Consider the following 26,462-nt stretch of genomic DNA (forward strand, 5'->3'; position numbering starts at 1 on the left):
CATAATTTCAAATCTGTATAATACAGTTGAATAAGCATGTACATGCTCTTGACATAAACGGTAGTCCATCTAACTATTAAAAAAAGACTATAAATACAGTAAAGTTTAAATATCGTATGTTGTATGGACTACTTATAAAGTCTTAAAGGGATAGCTTGCCCAAAAATTTAAATTCTGTCATCATTTACTCACCCTCAAGTTGTTACAAACCTGTATGCATTTCTTTGTTTTGCTGAACACAAATAAAAATATTTTGAGCATTTTTTTTAACCATTTTGGAGCATCACTGACTTCCATTTTTTTTTTTTTTTTACTATGAAAGACAATTTAATCTTGATTAGAAAATCTTCCTTTGTGTTAAGCAGAACAGAGACATGTATACAGGTACTGTATGTACATTATCAACATGAAGGTGAGCAAATAATGACAGAATTTTTATTTTTTGATGAGCTATCCCTTTAAGCAACACAATATGTATGTATAGATTAAGTAGACTTTACATACAACAGTGCATAATAAATATAGACTTTAAGTGTAATTTTTCATCCTAAACTCTCGTATAACAAAACCTCAGCTTGTGTCCCATGATGAAAAAAACATTATACAATATAAGAACATCCCAAAAGTACTGACAGCATTTTTATTTTTGCATAAACTACTCCTTTAGTTGTATACTGTACTATAATATTCATCTGCATTAAAAAAAATTACATTTACAGTACACCAGCTACTGTGTCAACTGCCAGCTTTGTCTCGTTTCACGATGAAAAACACGGAACGACACGAATAGCATAGGAAAGAAATACAAAGTGCAGATCCAAATAAAGTTTCACCCCAGCTCAAAAATGACTGATGCATTATTCATTTGATTGACGTTGCAAGTGTAAATGGCAAGACTTGGGATTGCCATCTAGTGGAAAAAAAGAGGTATTACACCTGCCCACTGCAGATTTGTTACCCACAAACATCAAGAATCAGGCTTTTAGCACTTCATCCGGATTAGCTCTTAAAACGTGTCTGCTCACATATGTGGTTGAATTTCCTGAAAAAGAAAAAAGCACTATTAAGTATAATCAATAACTATGATATATTACTGGATGTCCTGAACAGAATGTACCTACTAAAATGTTTAATAGCTGGTAGATCAAAGTATTGAGCGACTCAAAGGATAAGAATGATCACTTTGGAAGCTCATAGTATTTTTGTATTTGTTTTAAAGCAAAGCAGACCAAGTCAAATAAACAAAAAAATCTGTAATAAGGCAGCAGAATTTATATTTGTGGAAGAATAAGCTTTTAAGTATTTACGTAGCATGATGCGCTTTCACTTGTGTCCGACAGTTGCGTCCCCAGTAGCAGTCTGGTCTGGTGGTTACCGCATCTGATGAGTAAAAACAACCTTAGCATGATTGAGAAATCCATAATATTGGGACAATAACGGTAAAATTCCTCTGTTTGTTGTGAAGTCAAGAAATGTCATTAACTCTTTCACCGCTAGCGTTTAAAAAAAAGTTGCCAGCCAGCGCCAGCGTTTTTCATGATTTTCACCAAAGTTTAATGCCCTCCAGAAAATGTTCTTCTTTAAATATATAAACATACAATATACCAAATGAAACAACAGACCCTCTGCTTTCAAACAAAAAAAACTTTTCATCCTACCTTCAGTGGTTCTTTTGTAATCAGCTTTTGAATAAGGGTAGGTTTCTGCAAAAACACCACATTTTGAGCAGAAAGCAGAGATAATTCCATTTTTGTGACGGACTTTTCATAGAGATCCCATCCAGAGCGATCTTTAAAACAGACACGGACATGCAGCCGCTTGCCATAGGGCAATACTTCCTGGTGGATAATAGCGGTATTGCGGAAAATCTTGTAATTGGCGGGGAAGCGTTGTCTCTTAATTGACGAGATAGCTCGTCAATGGCGGTGAAAGAGTTAAAAGGTGAATATGAGACAAAAGTACAGAAAGTCACATTTAATACGTTTTAACAATTTAGCAACTCAACGTTTGGATTTTAAATCTTTTATCTGATGTAAATAAAATTGTCTGACAGGTGTTAAGTGATGAACGGTGCTGATGCATTAATTGTTCACACATCAGTTTGATCCACTGCTTCCAAGTCTTGCATTTGGTGACAACAGACATAAGTCAGGATGAAATGTTGTTGTTGTTTGTTGAAAAAGCATGTGCGTGTTAAAACATGTTGATAAAAATATCTTATTAAAATGTGACAATTTTTTATCTACACAGCAAAAAGAAACATTTTGTCTTTACCGTCCCAATAATACTTCTCCTTAGCATGTTATAATGATACCTTTCTGATCTATTATATTCTCAGAAAAAAAATCTATTGTTTGTCACGTGGCGGCTCCTATAGCTTCTCTATGCATTTCGAAAGAAAGCCTGTGGTCTCACCACTAGATGCCGCTAAAATCTACACACTGGTGCTTTAAATTGCAATAGTTTTGCAAGCACAATAACACCTTGTATTCTATTCTATATGTAATGTATATATTGAATGATTTTCTGTGTTTGTCTGTGCTTTGAAACAATCCAACACTGTAAAAAAGCATGATATAAATCAACTGAATTGAATGTGCGCTTGTCAGTGTAATGCATACCACTGGTACCTGGTAGCTCTGATGGGGAAATATGTTCTCTGTATTTATACGCCAGCTCTCTAAAGGTACGAAGTCCACAGCAATAGCACAGGAAGGAGTTTGTGGTAATTCTATAATCTGAAACATGTGCACATACAAACATGAAAAAGATCTCATAAAAATAATAATTAAGACATAATAACAATTGAGCCTAGAGGCGGGTAAAAGTTGTATTATCACGCAAAATTGATTATCAATATTGTGACATTCATTTCTGCAAATATCCTATACAACAACAACAACAAAAAAAAATAATTTCCTGGCTCAAAATATGTTTTAAATATATGCTCAATAAAAAGTAAAGCTTAATTAAATATATATTTTTTTAATTTGAAAATATATTTAGTTTTAACCTTTATATATGAACATATATTTCAAAATGTATTTCAGGGGCAAAAAATACATTAACATTTTACAAACCATTCACAAAAATATATTTTTCTAGCCAAAATATAAAATGTATAAGCATGTATAAAATACAAAATTATAAGTATATTTTGCAGTTGAATTTTTTTTTTATTTGAATCTTTAAACCTGATATGTTTATAACATTTGTAATGTACAAAGTTTTTCTTCTAATGCAACGCGAGTATAAATGCTTAAAAATATATGTATAGGTCACATACCATATGGCAAAAATATATTTTCAAATATAATTCAAAATATACACAAAAATATCAGCAATGTATAAAAAAAGTATACAAAAACAAATTTCAGCACACATATTTTTTGGCAATTTTTTGTAAATTTTGAATAATATTTAAAAATATATTTTTTGGCCATATGGGATGTGACCCGGGACCACAAAAATCAATATTTAAAAACAATGAGATTTATACAACATCTTAAAGTTAAATAAAAAGCCTTGTTAGGATAGGACAATATTTGGCAGAGATACAACTATTTGAAAATCTGATATCTGAGGGTGCAAAAATCTAAATATTGAGAAAATTACCTTTAAAGTTGTCGAAATGAATTCAACTCACCAAACTAAAGTTTTTATATATTTACGGTAGAAATGTACAAATTATCTTCATGGATCATGATCTTAACTTTTTGGGGCGGTTTCCCAGACAGGGTTTAGGTTAATCAAAGACATTTAAAGGTCACATTCTTTCTGGTCCCATTTTAGTTAGTGTGTTATGTTGCTGTTAGAGCATAAATAATAGCTGTAAAATGATAAAGCTCAAAGTTCAATGCCAGGCGATATATTTTCTTAAACAGAATTTCCCTTTCAAAGCCTACAGCGAACGACCGGTTGGGAATACAGCCTTCTACTTCCTGCTTTAATGACTTTTCCGCCCACAGGAATATGTCAGTCGCCAGCTAAGCTAACGCAAGCTAAGCTGCTATCGAATCACAACACACTAAACAAACTACACAATCAGAACTCGTTACGTATTTCCGATGGAGAGACTTCATAGAACAAGGAAGACATCAGACCGTTTTTAGGACACTGAAAACAGCACTATACAGATAAGGAAATTGTGTGAAAAATACAGTTTTTTAACCGTGAAACATGAACACATGTTATATTGCACACTGTAAACAGAATCAAAGCTGCAAAAACACACAAAGAACGGGAGCTTTAAGTAGTTTTTACAAACAAACCTTAAAAAAACAAAAAACAATGGCACTGATAAATGTTAAGTTATGTCAGTATTTATTTATTTGGGTGATTCTCACGAAACCATTGAAACACCACGGCACTAATGATTTTAGATATAAAATGTGTAATATAGTAATATTAAAAAGCCTCAGAATTAACACAATACTGTGTTCTACCTTTCACAATGTGTGATTTCAACATAAGAATTTATAATTTGTCAATTTTATCTCATTTTCTGCTGAAATTCTCATTACCGCAATGCGTCCGGCTGTGTTTGAACATGCGTTATGTTGTAATTTAAACATATTAAAACAAAAATATTTAGAAAAAAAATAAATGGATGTTTTGCTAGACTACTTTAGATGACAGAAAAATAATTTACTGAATATTCATGTATAATAATAATGAAGAAAAATTAGGAAATTGATGTGTCCATGCCTGATGTTCTCATCCTCCGCAACACTTTTTGAGAACAGTTTAAGCACACATACAGAATTTTAATAAAGTTTGATTTTGAGTGACCAAGCACATGGACCAGTTACTTCAAGATGGCTACCAGTTAAGATCATCTCTTTATATCTTTCCAGTTAAATTTGAAATATTCTCTTGTCAGAATGCTTACACAACATTTTGATTATCATTACCGAAACAGGTAGTTTTCTACATTTCGAAAATTGTTTGATTTACAATTTTTTATGAAAATGTTCTTTATTAAAGTCTAATTATATGCACTGAATAAAAAATGAGCAAAGCCTACGTGGCTTCTCTATTTTTAGCAAAACATACTGGGGTACCTCATCCTCTGCAACACCATTCTCATATACCGCAACCATTTAATAGCAGTTGCGGTAAAGAGAACTTCTGTTTCGGAAATGAGAATTTAAGCATATTGTTTATTACATTTAAATATCTCTTATGAATTTAATATAAATTTAAAATGTAATAACTGTTGATATTTCGCTTTATGATGCTTCATTGTAGACAGTCAGCAAGTGAGAAAAAAGCTTTAGCAAAGGCCATGTTGACAAAGTTCAGGGAGAAACTTAACAGCAACCCAGAATGGCTAGAGGAGTACAGAAGGAAGGAGAGAGAGAGGTTAGGTTTGGAGATGTTACTAGCAGGTGTAATTAGCAAAAAACACACTACAGTGTTAGGAAATGTACATGACAAACACACAACACAACGCAACAAGTCTATACTATATGATGATGTGTACATTAATTTTTTTCTCCCATGTTGTGAGACATGCTAATTTAATGTTATGCTTTCTTTCCACTTTCAGGTATCAAAAACAACCTAGCGATGGCACGCCACGCATCTAGGCGCTGCAACATCAGTTGGATAACAAGATCCATAAAGTTGGATCCCATGCGTGCCAGCATCTCAGCTACCTGCGACCGCACAACGCGCACTGTGTGCAGCGTCAGATTGCTGCCTGGGGGCAAGGGACAAAGGGAGACTACCTCCTTTCTGCGCAGTGCGTGAGTCACAGACACCAGAGAGGATGGCCAAAAAGCGCCCGGCGCTGTGACAGAAAGCGGGTTGCTGCGCAATTCATTAGGACTGTGCGTTAACCCTTTCCGCCTCTGCTGTCTTCGCAACATGTGGGTCGTGTTCGAGAGTGGGGGGGGGCGTGTTGTAGAAGCTTATGTGAGGACGGGCCCTGGGGCGAGCAACACAAAACCAACTGAGGAGAAAAATGCTCTGTTTTTGAGCGGCTTCATTCCGGACGGCAGTCCCCCAGGACCCAGTTTCTTGCATCATATACTGGAGGATTTGTGCCAGGGACTCTTGTGATGCACCACCGGTTCTGGTCCATGAGACACAGGGTGGTGAGGTATGAAGTGCCTCATAGCCTTAGAGCTCTTCACCGCTTCCGAGAAATGCTCCGTGATTGTGCCCACCGTGTCACCAAACAGGCCGGATGGAGAAACAGGCGTGACTGTGCATGGCCACCATGAGTGGTCTTCGTGGCCCTTAGCGTGAAATCCGTAACCATTCTCAGATCCCTGAAGGTATTTAGATCCGTGCTGCCCTCATCCAGAGCCTTAAGCACCTGCGCCTAAAAGATCTGTAGGACCGCCATAGTGTGCAATGCAGACAGAGCCTCTCTCGGCGCGGGTATGCTTTTTCGGACAGGTGTGCTGTCATGAGGCTTCACTACCCTCAAAGCTGCGCCACACCATCCAAGGAAGTGGACAAGGGGCAGAGGTGAGCAGCCACAGCGTCCTTGATGGGGGGAATACACAGGTAGCCTAACTAAGAAAAAAAATGGGGGGAGGGGTAGCCCACACTTTGGTGACTTTCCTCCGAGCATCAGCGGGGCGGCCTGAGTGAAGAAAACAAAAGTCAAGCTTGCTTCTCTGGGGTTCTTGTGGGGTGCTCCACTCAATCTCCAAGTCCTGCACGGCTTTAAAGAGAATGCGCACCAGTTTTCCTTTTAGAAGGATGGCTGTGTGTCTGATGCACCACGTGGAGCCTGGTCCCAGTCTCCATCCAACGCTGTCAGAGACATCTCATCTTCCTCCGCCGGAAACCCAAAGGAAACAGACCTGGCGGCTCCCGGTTCAGGACACAGGCTCTCGGCGACAAACTGAACCGGTTGAGCGAGGGGAGGACGACCACCAGCGGCTCTTTGCCGGCAGTGGGACACTGCAGTAAGAAACCTCCAAGGGCGATGTTGAGCCGGGTCCTGAGCACCTTCATCGGGAGATCCTCACAATAAGGGACACCCTGAGCCAACAATTGCCGCCTTTGGGTGGAGCACACAGAGCTCGTGTGAATTGGGTGGGTCGATCAGACCTCCGCACCACAAGCAGATTTGCGACATCCCGGAACACAGAGAGGGCTGCTTACATTTCAACCTGAATTCAATTTTGCTGCCTATGAAGTCTGTCCTAAAGCATTTCTCGGATCTGCCATTATGCAGCCAAAGTCATTGTCTCATAAGGCAGCGAGGGAACAAGTCAGCTGTCTAAACTTTCGGATACAGCCTCTCTCTCTCTCTCTCTCTCTCTCTCTCTCTCTCTCTCTCTCTCTCTCTCTCTCTCTCTCTCTCTCTCTCATCGAAACAGATACAGAATGGTAAAAGGTCAGAAGACCAAATCATATCCAGCAAGGAAATATTTTTCATCTTATTTACACAAATGTTTTGTGATATCTAGCTGACATTAGCTGGCCATTTCTCAATCCAATGGCTGCAGCCTTCAGAGCTCGCATTTGTAGGCAGAATATGTCATCAAGACCATCTTATTTCAGTTTGTTAAATGCATAAATGGGGACTTAAATATGACACAAAGGAATATTAATATAAGCCTTCCTGTTCTCATGTTTTTTCTTTAATATTTTTTTCAAAGACTACACAATAAAACAGTTTTGAACTTGAACACATGATGCTGTAAATTAGAGCTGTAATCGGGCCTTAAAAGTTAGGCCCGAAATGTCCGAAGCCCGACAGAATGCAGCCCGAACCCGAACGTACATTTAGATTGACAGCTTTTTAAAAGCCCGAACCCGTTTACAGCCCGACATTATTTAAATGTGCGCACAGACACAGCTTTTGTCAAGAATGAGACATTTACACAGGTTTTAACATTATTTATTCATGACTAATAATCTACACGCCACTTGGAAGTTGAAACAAAGAAATAAGTAATCTGTAACGTTGTAACATCTCATTCTAAATAGGCTTATGCAATACACTATAAATATGCCAATAAAATTATTATTTCTTAACGAATTAAATTAAGATAATACATTCTGAATTAAGATGGGTATTTGGCAATAACGAAATTAAGAGGCAGGCTCCGCGGGATTTGCGTCGGCACTTCTCTCCATTAGCCTACTGCCAACATTAGTCTATATCCTCTGTCTATTATGTAAGACTCGATTCATATTTAGTTATACATTGAAAAACCTACTCACCAAGATTAGGCTACATGTTTTTGATGAGGAAAATCATTAAATCCACTGTAAATGAATTCAGCGCGATCCTGCGCTACTGATTTGAACTTGACCACTCATTTACCTCACAAAGCCGGAGCGGAAGCCCGAGCCCGCCCCGAGCCCGTGTAAAATGTTAGAAATAAAGCCCGAACCCGCCCGAGCCCGTCGGGTCCCGACGGGTCCCGTCGGGTTCGGGCAAAGATCTTCAGCTCTACTGTAAATATTATCAGACTTTCTACTTTAAAATTTGTTTTTAACACAATCTCAGGCTAGTATACGTATTCTCATTACCGAAATAATTAACCTCATTTCCGAAACCTATGTATCATTACCGCAACAGATGCTTATTAAATGTTAATTTAATTAATAGAAGCATAATACTTTGATTTTAAATGCATGTGCAGAATCTCCAAATTATGTTCTTTCAGGTTTGTCATGTCATTTTGAAAATGTGTCAGGTTTCTTCGAAATATATAAAAAAAATAGTTGTAAATTGTGGAAGGTGTTGCGGTATATGAGCTAAATAAAACAAAATAAAAAAAAAACGTTAAATTTCAAATAAATATTATTTCAGAATTTCAATTTACTGTGCATGACTATTAATAATCAATTTTTAAAAATGTGAAAATATATTAGCTTCTCTAACAGTGTTGATGTTTTCTGACTGTTGCGGTAATGAGATTTTTTAGGACTTATTTTTGAAATTATGTTACAAAAAGTGTTAAATGATAAGTAAAAGTTTTTAAATTAATGTTCCCATATACTTCAGACTTTGTTTCTAATGTCTGGTGGGAAAAAAAGTAAATTTAAGCAATTTTTACATTTTCATGCTTGACATTTTTACAACCAAGTTTTCGTGAGAATCACCCATTTATATTTAAGGTGTTTTTAAATTCAGGCAACATGCATTTTAGTCTGGGACTAGGACAAGCCGCGTCCGGGAAATCGCCCTAATATCCTAATGATTTTTGACTGGTCCAGGGTCACATATCTCCAACTTCTAACTTGAACAAATCAAGTGTTAATATGATCAAAAGCTAGTTAACTTACCTGACAGATGATACAAGCCTTGCTGTACACCCTGAAGTGCTTCCTGTAGCATGTGTCTCCAAGTCATTCCTCTAGAGCTCAAATAATTCTGCAACAAAGATGGTGAAAGGTTATAATTCAAGCAAAACAAGTTCTGTAACATTAACGCATTTATAGTGCATTACAAGCTATCTACAGTATATATATTTAATCAGTATGTGTTTTCAAACTCATTATGACCTTTTGTGCTGCTAACACAATGCTCTTCCAAAAGAAAAACTATATTGTAAAGCAGTAAATGTTTAACATTTATGCATTTGACAGACAAATTAGTCCAAAGCTATTTCTTTTATGCGGTACATGCTTTCCTTAGGAATCAAACCCATAACCGTAGTGTTTTCTCAGCACAAGTTAAGTTACAGGAAAAGTTTTTTGCATGTACAGTAGCTGTGAAGGAACAGAACATACCCGAAGTACTTCTGACTCGTACTGATTGTTGTTTAAAACTCCATCCAGACATTTATCAGTCAGGTTGAGCTCTATGAAGAGACCATAAGCATAAGATCACAACACGAGTATACTATTACATCCAGCGGTTTAATCAATCACAAACCTACCGCTGAAACGTGCCAGGCAACCATGACAACCAATCCGCTGGCAGCCCCAGTACACATGACAGAACGGTTTCTGACACACCATACCTGCAGAGATCAACAGATCAATAAACAACCAATCAGGTGCTTTAATGATAACATTGATGGACCGGCCACTCACAGTGCTGGGGTGATATCTGTGGCGGCAGATGTTCAGAGCGTCGGTCAGGCATGGGCTGAAGACAGCAGGTACAGATGAGGTGGTTACCCTGAGGAGGACATCTGAACTCTTGAGGACCTGCAGGAGAAACAGTGGAAAACATCAGCACCGGATTTCTGATATTGCATATACAGTATGAGTGTTTGGGCTGGGACGATTAATCGCGATTAAACTAATAATAACGGTCTGATATCGATTCTGTATCGCAAAGGCGATATTATGCACAGCTCTTTCATGTATTATGGCGCTTTGTTCAGTGCGAAGTCCTTATCAATCTAAAATCACAGAGTTTGACTCGTTTATAACATGCAAAAAGCAAAAATCGTCAAACATAATCAGTATAAATATTCTTTATCATCACGAAAATAACTAAAAAGATTTAATATAAATACTGCGATGGAACTGCGTGTGGAAATGGTTCTTCTTTTGTGTTTCTGCACAAGAGCGCCCTCTGGCTTTTGGATGTGGTGGCGTTTCACCGTAATTCATTGAGAAGCGTAACAAACGTACTGCATGATTCATCGTCCCAGTCCTAGCAGGTGTGGTATAATATTGTGAATGACCTGTAGTATTATCAGATGATGTGGAAGGGCCGTCTCCAGGTGCTTTAGCTTCTGATGGAGCAGGTTCACAGATCCACAGAGCAGAACTCAGCTCCTTACGATAACCCAAACACTGCCGACATGTCATGTAGGGCTGACTATAAACACAAACACAGTTTGTCTATGAGTGACATCAGGCTTGAAGGTGGACACCAAGTAATGACACCTTTTAGCTTTACAAAACTATAATGTGCCCTTAAATCATTCGCCGCCAGCCTTTTTTGTGATTTTCACAAAAGTTTAAAAAAAAAACATTCCAGGAAAATTTTCTTCTAAAAATATATAAACATACAAATATATCAAATGAAAGAACAGACCCTCTGCTTTCAAACAAACAATAAACAAACAAACAAAACAAGTTAGCCCAAGAGAAAACACTTGCATAAAAAGTGTTACAAAATTCCTTTTTTGCTAAAAAAGTAGCATTTTTGTAAAGGAATTTTGTTAGAGATCAGATTCAAGATTATCAAAACATAAACACAGTTTAAAATGTAATTAAAAATTAAATTTTATTAAAAAAAAGAAGTTTTTTATAAATTAGGGAAGTGTGCCATCTAGTGGATAATCACGGTATTATAGATAACCATAAAACCTCATCAGTAACACGGTTTTTTATGCAAAAGTTTTCTCTTAAATGACATAAATTAACTGTATCCTGTCAATGGTGGAGAAAGAATTAATGAGTAAAGTAATATTACTTTTGAAAGGAGTAACTAGTAATGAGTAATATATTTAATTTTTTAAGTAACTAACCCAACACTGTTTAGCACCGCATTGGCAGCGCCAAAGATTATAGGTTTGATACCCAGGTAAAACCCATAACTGCTAAAATAAAGCAATAAGTCCCAAGAAGCAGTGCGTTACCAGTACATTTTAAACCGTCTAAGGGGCGTTGTTAGGCACGACGTGAATCGGAGTGCCTAAAACCCCCTTAGCTGTTATAAAATGCACTGTAACCCCACTGCTTCTTGGGACTTATTGCTTTTATAAAACGGTTACTTTATATACATAGCAGGATTTCATAAAATAAAACACAAATAAGTTGTAATTATATTAGTACAAATATTACTCTTCCGCCAAACAAAGTAGTTCCTCAGAATCAAGAGTGGCTGCAACAGAGCGCAGTTCACAACCAACACAGACGCAGCAAAGACACAAAGAAAATCTGATTTAAGACTGTGGTGTTTATTTTATAAATCAACATTCATCTAATTTAATTTATACATTAACATTTATATCGTGCAACCGTTGAAGTGATGATCAAATATGCTTGGAAGCATGCTTAACTCTTTCCCCGTCAGCGGTTTTTTTTTTGTTGCCTTTTTTAGTTTAATGCCTTACAGAAAAATTATCTTCTTTAAATAAACATAAAATATCAAATGAAAGAACAGACCATCCGCATTCAAACAACAGCAAAAAAATCCTACTTTCATTTGTTCTCTTATCAGTTATCACATCTCAACTTTTCAGCTAAAAGTGGAGGTAATTCCATTTTTGTGAAGAACTTTTGTAAGAGATCAGATTCAGAGCCATCAAAACATACACGTCACGCTAAATCCACCACAACGCTGTTGTGTCGAGTGAATGCGTCAGTGTTTAAGTTGAGTAAGATTGCCATCTAGTGGATAATAGCGGAAATATCAATTGAAGACAAAAACAACTCAGAGAACGTTTTCTCTTTATTGATGAAATGACTGAACAATATCTATGACATTTATCTGGATATCGCCATAATTGTGCAAATGTAGAAAAATAAAAATATGATTAAAGACTGTGGTGTTTATTTTCATAATTCAGTACGCAGCAACAGTGGCGCAGTGATACTTATGTAATGCGGACTGAACCGTGATTTACCGGGGTATTTTATCACGGCTTAGAACGCATTTCAACCAATCAGAATGAAGAACCAGAACGAGCCGTTTTATAATGTATCGTTTAAATGCAGTAAGTTGCTTTGGTTATTCACACTTTTACTAGCAAAAAAATAAAATTTTATTGTTTTTTTAAAGCCCTGTTGGCTTTATATATTTATATCAGATACCGACAGAGAGAACATGTTGCAAATATGAAGTCACATAACGAACAAACCTCAAATCAGAAGTGTCGCTGTCATTATCCGAGAGATCGAACAGATAGTCCGAACTTCCCTCTTCGTCCGAGAAGGAACGTTCGATCTTCGGCTGCAGCATGTCCTGCGTGATCTTGTTGCGGGCATCCATGCTGCGCAAGTCGTCTTGACTACGACATTTTCCTGTCAAGCAAACAAATTTCCAGACACGAGTGAGCCTAAGTAGGTTTTTTGTGCGTACAGTCTAGGTTTGTTAGCTAAGTGTTTTACCGGGGTGTTGGATCAGGTAGGCCTCCACTAGGTTGTTGAGAATGTGGTTCTTACGAATCCTCTCCACAGGACAGCGACAGGTGGGGCAGAGGGATGAGCGCTCCATCCAACCAGAATAACACGCAGCGCAAAACGTATGCATGCAGGGCTGAAGACTTCAGTGATGGACACAGACACACACAACTTAACCCACCATAACCCACAATTATAAAATAAAAAAGTTCCTTTGGATAAAAGTGCCTGCCAAATGCATACATGCAAATGTATGTGCTAGTTTAAAGAAATTAGTTGATGATTTGTGGTGGGACTGACCTGACACAATCATGCAGCAGATCTTGGCAGATGATGCATGTAAGGGATTCCTCCATCTTATCGGTTTTGTCTCCCTCGGTCTTCTCTGTACCGGCTGCTCCTCTGGAACTGAGCTGAGGAGCTGCCGGAGAAACAGAGGAGTCACTGTAAGCCGATCCAAAAGCTATCTGATCATCTAAAGAGAGAGAGAGAGAAACACAAAACAATAACACACAATTAACACGATTGCCTTGTGGTTAGTGCGCCAACATGTAGCACCAGGGCGCTCATGGCGACTCGAGTTCAAATCCCGCCTTAAAGGTCCTTTGCAGATCCTGCTGCCCCTTCTCCACCCAACGCTTTCCTGTCAACTCTAAACTATCCTGTCCCAATAAAGACATAATAAAAAAGTCCTATATTTTAAATTAGCACACGTTTTAAAACAGAACATCGGTTTTTAAATGTCAAAAAATCTTTGGTGTCCCCAAAGTATCTATGTGAAGTTAAAGCTCAAAATAAGTAATAGATAATTTATTAAAACATGTTCAAATTGCCACTTTGTAGGTGTGAGCAAAAATGTGCAGTTTTTGGGTGTGTCCTTTTAAATGCAAATGAGCTGATCTCTGCACTAAATGGCAGTGACGTGGTTGGATAGTGCAGATTAAGGGGCGGTATTGTCCCCTTCTGACATCACAAGGGGAGCCAAATTTCAAATGACATTTTTTCACATGCTTGCAGAGAATGGTTTACCAAGTTACTGGGTTGATCTTTTTCAAATTTTCTAGGTTAATAGAAGCACCGGGACCCAATTATAGCACTTAAATATGAAAAAAAAGTCTGATTTTCATGATATGTCACCTTTAAATTTCAAATGTGTTATAATAGGGTTAATTAATGATAATATCCCTGCTGTGGTGTTCAAATCGTTCTTGAGACATTTCTCCATTACGTTCACCTCACCCCTCTTTCATTATCTTACTAAAAATAGCTACATCAGCAAAATAGGAAAACGTATCCAGCTGTTTAAACACAAACCTATCTTTCTGAAACCAGGACTGTTATCATAACATAACTTATCTGAATCCCTCACACTGTGATTTCTAAACATTCACTCCTTCCACTACTGTAGATTTATCACTGACTGCTTTCCAAATGTTTGTCAAGTTAGCAGATGACACAGACACATACAGATGTTCAGACTGCTCATATCTGACAGATATAATGAACTCTTAACAACGCTTCCCGCTTATCTTACTGTACCTTGTTCAATTTTTCTTCTTTTTCTCTCAGTTTCCGTCTCCAGCACCATCTGTTGCCCTCCATCAGTCCAGTAAGTTCTCTTCAGACAGGAGTGATTCACTATTGCATCCGCAGGGATTCCTACTGCGGCATTCTGGGAAAAACCTGAAGACTCGATTTGTTTATCATTCTCATAACCTGCAAAAAATAAAAAGAGGTCATGGTTAGTCATCTCATATGCCCAGTGAGACATCTCTCTCTCAACTAGACAAACTCCTTAAACGGTACAAAATTCCTAAGTTAGTTTGTTTATTTTTTAACTCCATTTCAGTACCTATGGCTTTATCCATACACAAATTAATCTAATACTAATCAATTCACTTAACCTTCATGTCTTTGGAATGCGGGAAGAAATCGGAGTACCCAGAGTAAATCCACGCTGACATAGGGATGCTGATGTAAACTCCACACATAAAGGCCTTATGACCCAGCAGAGCCTCGTACTAGGGACAAAACTTATCTTCTTTTTGATTGCAATAAAAAAAAAATACAAGGGACAAAACTGACTGAGATTGTCTATGCATAGTCAAGTCTGTTAAAACCTTTTTCGGGGTTCCCACACCTTAGTTAACTTCAAATTCAAGGACATTTCAAGGACTTTCCAGGTCCAATAATCTCAAATTACAAAACTACATGTGGGGACACATTTCAAGTGAGAGCAAGGTTACATTGTGTTACCTTTTAAGATACATTGTTGCAGTTCCCTTTTAAGGTAACTCGCAGTGCGTCACTGTGGTGACACTTTGGGGACGCCTCCAGGGGTAAAAGTGCGTCTGAATGTGAGTTACAAATTCAACCAATGATGAGGCTTAACGACAAAGACAGGGTGACGCAGGAGTCAGGAAGTATATCGCTATCTAAAATATTGCCAAAGATGGCGTAACAGGGACACAGGAAGTATGGCAAGGGAGACGCAGCATCTCGTTCCCTTCTCAGGGAACAACAGTTACATACGTAACCCGAGACATTTTCATTTGTGTCAAACACAACTATGCAAAAAAGCATTTTGGTATGAATCCACATTCGCAGACAGAAAATATAAGCATTTAAAGCAAACAGTTTAGCACGTGTGCTTAAAAAGTCTAGAATTTTTATGATATTATCCTACACTACACAGGGAATATGGATTTTTTCCAGAAAGAGAAAACTTTTTGCATAAAATAGATTCAAGCACTTTCAATGACCTGTATCTATATATGTATATTTTCAAAAAGTTCCCAGGTCCTTGAATTTCTTCCCCCAGATTCACAAACTTTCAAGGATTTCAAGGACCCATGGGATCAGCTTAAAACACATGCCGACTTCAATACAGATTAAATGACGCAACCATAAACCAACTTTCAAAAAAGTTTTAACTGCACTTACCAGAGCATGTAGATAAAGACATGTTGAAGAAGTGGAAGGAAGAAGTGGAGGTAGATGGCTGGGGTTCCTCATGCCCACACTGAGGTAAAGGCTTCACAATAACAGGCTCAACAGGTGCCGGTTCGCTCTCTGTTTCGGTGAGATCGGATTCCTCTTCTCCTCCAGCATCTGTGAAAAATTGCTTTCAATTATTAATTGCTTTAAAAGGAACAATTTGGCAAAAAGTAAAGTCTCTTTCCCACTGTTAATGTCTTTTTTAAAATCCAGGAAAGCAAAAGAAAAATTAACCAGAATGTTCACACTGTTTATTTCCATACAATGAAAGTTAATGAAGAAAGAAACATAAGTCTTTTTTAAGCTTCAAACTGAGGTGAAAGTCGTGGGGCAATATCATAGCATTGTGTGTAGATGAGCTTTAAATATAAAGTAGTGGCCAAAAGTGATGTCCATGTGGGAATTGTTTTTACAATATTTACTTGTAATGCCCTGTCAGATTAGATTTGCATGGCACAAAATAGACAAAAAACAATGAATTTTTAAGGTATTTTCCTTAAATAATTTGCAAACGGCAAACCACAGCATATAAGGGAATCTGGGTTTATTCAAATATACAAAAAGCTGCATTTAAAAACAAAAATATCACATGTAATAAAGCATCCACTGACTATCTGTTATTAACATCTGTTGATCCTGTTTTGTGTTAATTTGTGTTACGAATGTGTTATGTGTAATTTTTTTGCTAAGCCTCCTTAAATTCATCTCAAAGCTGAGCTTTAGTTTATACTTCAAACAAAACAACGCAACATGCATACAACATTTTTAATGCATCTTTAATAAAAAAATTGAATAAAGAGCAAAAATGTAAATTTTTCAAATTTATATATCACTTTTGGCCAGAATTAGTCAATTGCATTTGACACATAGGTGAAGTTTAACATTTGTGTTTGGAGCACCTACTGGCAAACAAGGGTACTGCATGCTTTGACATTGGCGAGATGCAATGCAGTTTCAATGCTTTTTAATATGGTTTAAATTAGTTAAAACTATTTTAGCCTATAACTCCGTCTATCCATTAAAATATTAAGACAAATATGAATTCTCATATTTCAATTTCATTAATAGCTCAGAGAAAATCATAAATGTCTCTGGTCTGGGGGAAGTGCCCCCCTTGCTCCCAAATTCTGCCTATGATTTGACCTTGCATCAATTCAAAATGCATAAATTCTTGTCTGTTGCATTTATGTGCCATGGCTGAATGTACAACATGAAAACAAGATTAAGAATTGTGAGTTGCCGAATGGGAAAGATGATCAGAAATTATAAAACGCACAGTTCTGGTCCTTCATTCTGATTGGTTGAAACAAATTCTAAGCTGTGATAAATACCCCGGTAACCCCACGCTTCAGACCGCATTACATAGCTTAAGCATCCCTGCACCTCTGTTGCTACATACTGATTTATGAAAATAAACACCACAGTCTTTCATATCATACTTTCAATAATTGCGCAATTAATGTCGATATCCAGAAAAAAGTAAATAAACATTGTTGAGTTATCTCGTCAATAAAGAGAAAACGCTTCCCTGAGAAGAATTTACGGCTATCCATATTTCCGCTATTATCTACTAGGTGCCGCACTTACACATTTTATAAAACACTGACGCATTGACTCAACAGTAGAAATGAGAACAGATGTTTTGATCATCGCTCTGAATTTGACCACTAACAAAAGTTCTTCCAAAAAAGCTATTTTTTAATTTTTTAGTTTGTTTTTTGAAAGCAAAGGGTCTGATCTTTCATTTGATATATTGTATGTTTATATATTTAAAGAAGAACATTTTCTGGAAAGCATTACACTTTGTAAAAATCATAAAAAATTTGGCGCTGGCTGGCAACTTTTTTTTAAACGCTGGCGGGGAAAGAGTTAAACATTCCAAACATATTTGATCCACACTTCAAAAGTTGCACGATATAAATGTTAATATATAAATTATGATTGAATGTTAAATTATGAAAAAAATAAACACCACAGTCGTAAATCATATTTTCATTGTGTCTGTGTTGGTTGGGAACTGCGCTCTGTTGCACCAACACACAATACTGAAGAACTACTTTGTTTGCAGAAGAGTAATATTTGTACCAAAATATTGATTTATTTTACTTATTGGGTGCGTTTTATTTTATGAAACCCTGCTATGCATATGAAGTAAGCAATAAGCCTCGCGAAGCAGCAGTGTAACAGTGCATTTTATAACAGCTAATGGGGCTCAGCTTCGCGTCGTGCCTAACAACGCCCCTTAGCTGTTATAAAATGCACAGTAACCCACTGCATCTTGGGGCTTATTGCTTTATTATACAACAGTTAGCTTCAGACCTCCAACCTAATTTGACATGAGACCCTCCAAAAGTGCTAAAACCGAATCAAACGTGCATCGTTTACAGTTTTGTATCACCCATCAAAAGCAACAAATGTAAGACCATCAATTTACTCAACCCACATGAGCTGTGAAGGCAGAAAATCGCACACAATCTCTCTGATTTAAGTGACGGATTTGGAAGAAAATCAGTCGGATCTAACGTTTAACGATCCAAAGGCAGAACTTTCATTTTAGGGTGGACAAACCCTTTGAGACACCATCTGTATGAAATGTTACACGCAAGGTTTGTTTACCTTCAGTGTCCTGTGAGGCACTTTCTTCTGGCGTGATGGCCTGATAAACATAAGCAATATCTGCAAAACAGAGAACAGAAGATCAATGCGGCAAAGAAAATCAAACAAACGACACCGAGATGTGAAAGCTGTGTCATCTGTTTAGAAACAACTGAACTACAAAAGCAGCAAATGCTTAACAAATGTGAAAACAAACTTACTCTGCTCTGGCTCGCTCTTTCTGTACACAAAGTAAATGACATCACCGTTTTGCAGTAAGTGCGTCTGTTTCTTCACCAGTTTGGACATGTTTATCACCGTCCCATTGGTGCTGATGCAAACAGACACAGATCAACATCAAACAGTCTTTTGGGATAGCTATTAAGGTTTGACCAATGGCCTTTTATTTTTAAAGGGACAGTTCACCCAAAATTATAACTTTATCATTATTTTAACCCCTTTGTTTTAAGTTGTTCAACAGAACCACAGAAGTGTTGTTTGGGGGTTTTCTGGTTACTATGGGAGTGAATAGCGACCACCTCGGTTTTGTTGTGAACTATCCCTTTAAAGCCCGGGATACACTGCACGATTATTGGCTGTCCCAGACAAAAGATTGCCAACATCGTCGCGATTTCTGTGATTGTGGCTCTTCATCGGTGGTCCTATGTCGTACAATGAGAGAGGTTCAAAGACGGACGTTTTCTCGGTCTTGCGTCCAAAGATAGCCTACGATAGTTTTCTGACAGTGTCAGAAATTCGGCATGATCACCGCACAGTGTGTTTGCTGCTACGACCTGCGCGCCGGTTTTTGTTTACCACAAGTGCATGCTGGTGACGTTGTGTAACGTGTGACGCTGCCGCCGAAGCTTCCGTGTCATCATCGTACAGTCTACATGCCTCTCGTACCCGAGTTTAAAAAATACATGTCGCACAGTGTGATAAGGTAATGATCTTATAGGATGGAAAAAAATCGTGTAGTGTATTCCGGGCTTAAGGGACAGTGGAGAAGAATAAGTTGTTATAGAGAAGTGGTGAGGGATTTTGCAAAAATTATTTGTGTCCGAGCACAGGGCTGCACACGTAATGAGACTAAATCATCAAGATTACAATTACACTTTCAACAATGAATTGTGCAAAATCAATTACGCCAATAAATTTACATTTCGCTGGGCTAAGCATTCTGCAAAACATTCAGCCGACATACTCGCTTATTTTGCTGGATGAAAGTCTACAGGATGCTCTCATGTATTCAAAAACTACATACGGAAATCAACCCCTAACTGTTAAACAAATTAACTAATTATTCACTAAAGCACAGATTCAATCTAATGAGAGAACTGGATATATATTTGCCTTAGAGCCATGCTTGTCATTAATTTAATTCACTTTCTAATGTAAATACAACTCACTTAATATAATTTGCAGATACTTGATTGAACTACAAACAAACTGAAGCAAATAAAAGCTTTAAACAGGCACATAACATGTTTCATTACCACTCTTTTTTGCTTAAACATCTTATATTGAAATCTTAAGAATAATGATAATTTAGTCTCATTTCAAAGGATACAAAAGCAAAAACACTTTACACTGGTACAACATTATTCAACAATGATGGAGTTAGATGGACTTTTTAAGAAAGTAGGGTCAAACAGGTGACCGTACCTCATGTCCTCCAGCCACACCTTTCCTGAGTCTTGATCTTGAGTGATTTTGCAGTGATCCCCTGAGACCAGTTTATTTGCAGGGAATGAGAGGTCACATCCTAAAAACAAAAGATCAGATTATGATAAACAAAATGTGACCCTGTCTGTGAAAACCCATCTAAAGGGCTTACATAAAATTATCTCATATAATGTAAAGAGCATTCTGTTAAACTATAATCTTGATGTCTTAATTACTGACTGAGTAAAGGTCAAGGCCATTTTATCCTTGTTGAACAGACTGTTCACGTAAAATTCTCATAGTACAAAAGTAAAACGTAATGCAAACAATGCTTTGTGTTGACTATAATAAAGACTGTCTTTTTTTTTATCAGTTCGGTTTGCATCCACCAAAACAATTCTGTCATCATTTACTCACCCACACATTGTTTCAAACCTGTATCAATTTGTTCTGCTCAACACAAATGAGATATTTTAAAAATGTTAAAGGTGCAGTGTGTACATTTTTGAAGGATTTCTTGACAGAAATGTGATAAAATATACATAACTATATTATCAGTAGTGTAAAATAGGGTTGTGCCAATAGACTTGTTATAGTATTGTGTATAGACGATCGTCAGACATATCGCTAGCGGCCTTTCATGAGGATAGTTGGCGATAGTTATTATTATTATTATCATCATCATAGTTTCACATTAACATGCGCATTGGCATGCTTTTCCTAGCATGAGAAGGTTTGTGGGCTTTACTTTGCGTGAGAGAGCTTGTAATGCGCAACTTGGACTCTTGCTTGGACCTGAACTTGTAATACGCGCGACTTTGACATTTCCTTGCACTAGAGAGGTTGTTAGGCACACAAAGGGATAAAACCATATACTGTAAAAAAAAGATGGACGACGCGACGTCGCCTCCCACCATTGCAATGAATCGAAGCAAAAATGTCCGACGACGGTCGACACCATGTTACGTAAAAACTTCAGTTTGGAGCCAAGGCATGCGCAGAAGGAATCGTCCGTGGAGCCAGAGGCGGAGCCGCGGTATCAAACTTCCTCCCAAACGCTCGCCAACCAATTTAACCATGCCAATCATAACGACACGCTCCATTTCTATAGCATCAAATTACAAGCTAAAATGAAACTTACCACAATAATGAACACTTGAACATATATCAGCGTGACAACAACTACCTGAAAGGACCAAAACCATCTTTCTGAAACTTTTATTGGAAGTCTAAATATTTTTTTATTTAGAGCAGAGTCCCATTCGTTTGAATGACTTGTACTGCAGCCAACCACCAGGGAGCGATCAAAGAGCCAGAGGCTTCACTTTTCAAGGCTTATGAGGCACACCCGGATAAAACCAGCAAGTTGGTTGTTCCCATTCCTTGGCATGCAGGAAATTTTAGACCACCTGGACTTAATGACCCGGATGGCACCAGTTTTAAGAAGGTTGCGGTGATGACAGTAATGACGTCAATTCCGCGACCACTCACCTTCATCTGCCTCCGTAAAACCTTTTGATGCGCACAGCATGGTTACGTGAATGTCTGAGCTGCACACGTGACAGATTAACTAAGCAATATAATGATATGTGAGAGGGCTGTCAGTCATCGCGCACCAAACGACTAAACGTATAAAACGAATAAAAAACACAGACTTCACACGATGGGTTCCAGTGTTAAGAAAGCGCTTTACTTCCTGCTTTTTTCAAAGCAATCGCATCTTAATGACGCAAGCGCACCCGGGCTCGGATTGATAAAAAGCAGGGGGGACAATCGCGCTGGGGCATGGTTTGGTTTGGATAATTGAGTGCGCCCTTAAAAAACCTTACATAATGAACTGTATTGATTTTATTACCTTAGAATGAGCAGCTTTTATCAGCATACAGCGTGGGTCTCCTTACATGAAAGTCGCCATTTTGCGCTGCCATGTTTCTACAGTAGCCCTAAACGGACAAACTGCTCTTATAAAGCAGGCTGTGTCACTACATTGACTTTTTATCTGTGACGGCTACCGTAGCTTCTCTATGCGTTTTCGAAAGGGAGGGGTGAGTTATGGACTGAGCCGTTGGCTGCAATCGCTTGGCTAGATACCGCTAAAAATCTACACAGTGGACCATCAATAAACAAACAGATCTGGGGCACCATTCACTTCCATAATATTATTATGGAAGTGATCTGCTTGGTTACAAACATTTTTCAAAATATCTTCATTTGTCTTCAGCCGAACAAAAAACTTACACAGGTTTAGAATGACATCAGGGGGAGTAAACGATGGCAGAATTTTAATTTTTCAGTAAACTCGCCCTTTAATGCCCTCTCCCCAAAAATGTAGTATAGTGAGTGAATGTATTTAATAAATATGAAAAATGAAAACATCACTTCTGCTAATAAATCTTGAACGTCACTTTCAAGTACCCAGACACAAGGAATAAAATTAATTAAAGCGGGAAATCAGTCTTCAAAAACCAGACAGAGTTAAAGGGAAACAATCTTCGCCTACACAAAACCACAAGACAAAAAAAACTACTTAATATTCCAAGAGCAAGTCTTCAATAGACGCCTTTGTCATTATTTAAGAGGGGGTACATTTGCCTGAACTAAAGAGTCATTCAGGTCGCTGAATGCATGCAGACACTTCACACACATCAGACGGGCAACCTTCATAGAAGAAAAGCTTTAGTAACTAATTAAAGATAAGAAACAGAAAGTATGTTTATATTAAAAGTAAAATATAAGATCCTGTAAATACGAAGCGAATTATAGGTTTCCATTACAGCTTTATGAGCCATCTGTTTACCAGTTAAACCATTACGAAATGAATTTATGTATTGTGTTTTGGGTCTTATTCCGGTATGATTTACAGGTGATCTGCTGGTTCCCATCTGCCAGATAACGTCACACCGATATACGGTAAACCAACATCATTACACTGTGAAACGGTAAAGTTGGATTAATTTTAGAATTGACTTCAATTGGTAACACCTAAAAAAAAGTTTTCTTCGCACAATTTTAAGTGAAAATTGTAAGTTGAAAAAATATAAATGTTTTCAGTGTTGCCACCAATTGAAGTAAATTCTTTAAAGTACTTCCCCCTTAAATTTTTCACGAACAATTTTTTTTATTATTTAAGTAGATACAACTTTCACTTTTCCATTAAAACCAATACATTTCCCAATATAACCATTAAACCCATTAGAACTTTCCTAATGGTGTATTGACTTTTTCGCAGGGAAATGAAACAGATTTGCTCAACAAACATACATTTTTACATACATACAATTCTTAAATAAAGAGATAATAAATCAGAAACCTTTTCTTCTTCCCACTGTGCATTCTCTGTTTATAAGCAACACTTCCGATGCAGGAAATGAATCCAGTTTCACTAGTTTACCCCAGGCTTGTGCCATCTCTTCACCTGCATCTGTAGCTCACCTGTAAACGAAGCAAATAATACCAACACAATTATCTTTTAATATTCTTAACTTCATAAAGTCTGACACAAACACCAAACCGCTTCCTCATTCCTCTGCCTTGAGTAACGTTATGTGAGGGCAGTGTTTTGCATAGCAATAAGTTGCAAGTCGAAATATTTTACAATGTATTTAAAACATAGTTATACATGACTAACAAACATTAAACACAACATGTTTAGTAAAACTAGTTGTGTCTGATAAACGTACTTGTAGCTATTCGAGTCAAACTCCGTGCTAACAGCTAACTGAAGCTCTGACAGGCTCTGTGTAAAGCGAAAGCACACGAAACGAAAACAATTTGTGACACATAAATGTACACAATGTATTTTGACTTCTTTAAGTTAATGTTTTATGTTTTTGTAGTTCTAACGCATACTTATCGTAAAGCGGAGCGATGTTTACGCGCGAGGCTGCTAGCGCGCTGGGTCGCTAGCTCACAATCACATGTTGTTGTTGTTGTTGTTGTTAAAAGCAACAGCGATGTGATGTCGGTATACTGAGATTGTGATTTACTAACCTGATCGGAGGCCGACAGCATTAGCACACGATGACTTTAATCCACTGTGTGTGCTTTAGTTTATTATCTTCTCCTGCCACTTCCTGCGTGCACAGGCATTTACACGACCATCAGCTGATAGACGAGAGAGAGAGAGAGAGAGAGAGAGAGAGAGAGAGAGAGAGAGAGAGAGAGAGAGAGAGAGAGAGAGAGAGAGAGAGAGAGAGAGAGAGAGAAACTGTGGGAATGGAGGCTGGTAGGGGGTTACTATGCTATGCTTGTGTCTGGGCCGTGTGAAAGCCCTGAACAAAAACCTGTCTGGACGGATGTCTAGACATGAGACAATTTCACATATTACAGCATGAGAACACTGATTTATTATTACTAAGTTATCAGTCATCATATACTAAGGAAAAACATTAAAATAATATAGATAATGTATCTAATAAGTTTAGACTGAATCACATACATTTTTCATTAAACCGTTTGAATTTTTTGTACACACAATCTCAAATTGGTGGGCGCAAGATGGTGCCAGGGGGGCCCCAGTTTTCCTCACAAGGTGGGGGAGGGGGGCATGAAAAGTTGAGAACCACATTGAGAACCACTTTTCGTGTCCCCCATCTTGCGCCCGCCAATTTGAGATCCACTGCTTTAAAGAGCTAACTGACCTGTAAATAATCAACATAAATCATTTAATATTCCTTCACAAAAAAGTATCCATTCTATTTTACAGTACATATTGCATCATTGCAGCTTTGGAGAAAATAGTACCCTAGTTAAACAGGGTTAACTCCTCCTCTCTCTGCACACGCCACAAACTCATACAATGCAAGGTGGTACAAAGAGCTCACTGGTCTAAGAGCAGACTCGTATTAACCTTTCTATCGACACAGTGCGACAGGTGTCATTCAGAATCAGCTACTTTAATCCATATGTTCTGGTCTTGCCCTGCCCTGTCTTCTGTCTTTTGGCAGCAAATTTTTAATTAACTTTCAGCCATTACCTCTTTCGATACTCTGCCCATTTACTGGTCTGTTTGGGATCCTCCTACCTGGCCACTCTTTGCCTTCTCGTTGTTCAGATTTTAGCCTTTTTAACTTTATAAGCTAGGCGTTTAATTCTGTTGAACTGGAAAAGCTTTCACCCTCCATCTCATGCCAGTTGGTGATGTCCCTTACTTTATGAAGTTAAAGAAAATATGTTACTCTCTTCCCCGGTCCAGCACCATCTTTAACTTCTTCCACCCTGAAGCTATTTGGGGGATTTTCGCCTGGATTTGGCCTACCCAATTTCAAAAGCTTCCCATACCCACATGCAGAGGTTTACATACAAAAGTTTGGTATCATTTTACAGGAAACCCTTTGAAATTACATAAAACACTGTTGAAAGTGCTAAACATGGTTGTATGTGTTGTTAGTCCTCTAATAAACACAAAAATAAATAGGCACTTTTTGATGTTTTTTTCTAAAGTTTTTATTTGAAAGTGTATAACTCTGGCCCTGGGTATCTCAGCTCCCTGTAGACAGTTTTGTTTGATTCCAGCAATTGTCAGCTTGCAGTAAAAAAATGAATTTTTTCTCTATCATAATGTATGCAAAAGTTATTTTACTCCAACTGAAGGGAGGAATAATACCCTTTTTGTATACAATTTCTATAAAAACATTTGAAGTGTCCCCATAACCACATACAGTGGAATAAATGCAATTTCTTTATATCATTTTAAAGAAAACCCTTTGAAGTTACATAAAAAGCTGCTGTTTGTGACAAATTTTCTTATTTATGTTGTTTTTCATATGATGAAACACCAAATTTTCTTTTTTTATGTTGTAAATACTGTCTTTGATAGTGTATAACTCTGGTTCTGGGTGCTCTAGCAGACTGCAGACAGTTCTGGTTTTTAGCAGCAGCAGACAGTAAACACCCAAAAAAAGAATGAACTCTTTAGCATGTCGCATTCAAAAGTTATTCTCATTTTACGGAAGGGTGTGAAAATAAATTTTTCATATAAATAAATTTTTTGTTTTGCACATATAATAAATAGCAAGGGATTATTAATGAACACAACCAAAGAAAATGCTGTGAATGGACTCATTGTTTAGAGTAGGACCTAAAATAAAAGATGGTGTATCATTTGTGGCTATCTGTGCTATCTGAGGCAGCTCACGCTCAAGTTTCACATACATTTACAAAAGACCATTTTTTACCTTATAATTCATTCAACGATT

The 26,462-nt window shown here is 37.5% G+C and overlaps 1 protein-coding gene across 1 annotated transcript; it reads right to left on the bottom strand.

The window, feature by feature from the left end:
• Positions 1-6: 6 nt before the first annotated feature.
• Positions 7-24,397, bottom strand: chfr (checkpoint with forkhead and ring finger domains, E3 ubiquitin protein ligase). The gene is made up of 18 exons (XM_065250818.2): positions 24,256-24,397; positions 23,576-23,697; positions 20,266-20,365; positions 18,822-18,931; positions 18,622-18,681; positions 15,952-16,119; positions 14,548-14,724; positions 13,309-13,483; positions 12,997-13,151; positions 12,747-12,909; positions 10,620-10,756; positions 10,018-10,134; positions 9,861-9,944; positions 9,712-9,782; positions 9,265-9,352; positions 2,631-2,738; positions 1,308-1,380; positions 7-1,042 (listed from the first exon to the last, which is right to left on the bottom strand). The coding sequence occupies exons 2-18, from the start codon at positions 23,670-23,672 to the stop codon at positions 1,000-1,002; spliced, it is 1,926 nt and encodes a 641-aa protein (XP_065106890.1). The 5' UTR covers positions 23,673-23,697; positions 24,256-24,397; the 3' UTR covers positions 7-999.
• Between the last annotated feature and the right edge of the window lie 2,065 nt (positions 24,398-26,462).

Source organism: Paramisgurnus dabryanus, chromosome 5 (genome assembly GCF_030506205.2).
Source record: "Paramisgurnus dabryanus chromosome 5, PD_genome_1.1, whole genome shotgun sequence".
Taxonomy (NCBI): Eukaryota; Metazoa; Chordata; class Actinopteri; order Cypriniformes; family Cobitidae; genus Paramisgurnus; species Paramisgurnus dabryanus.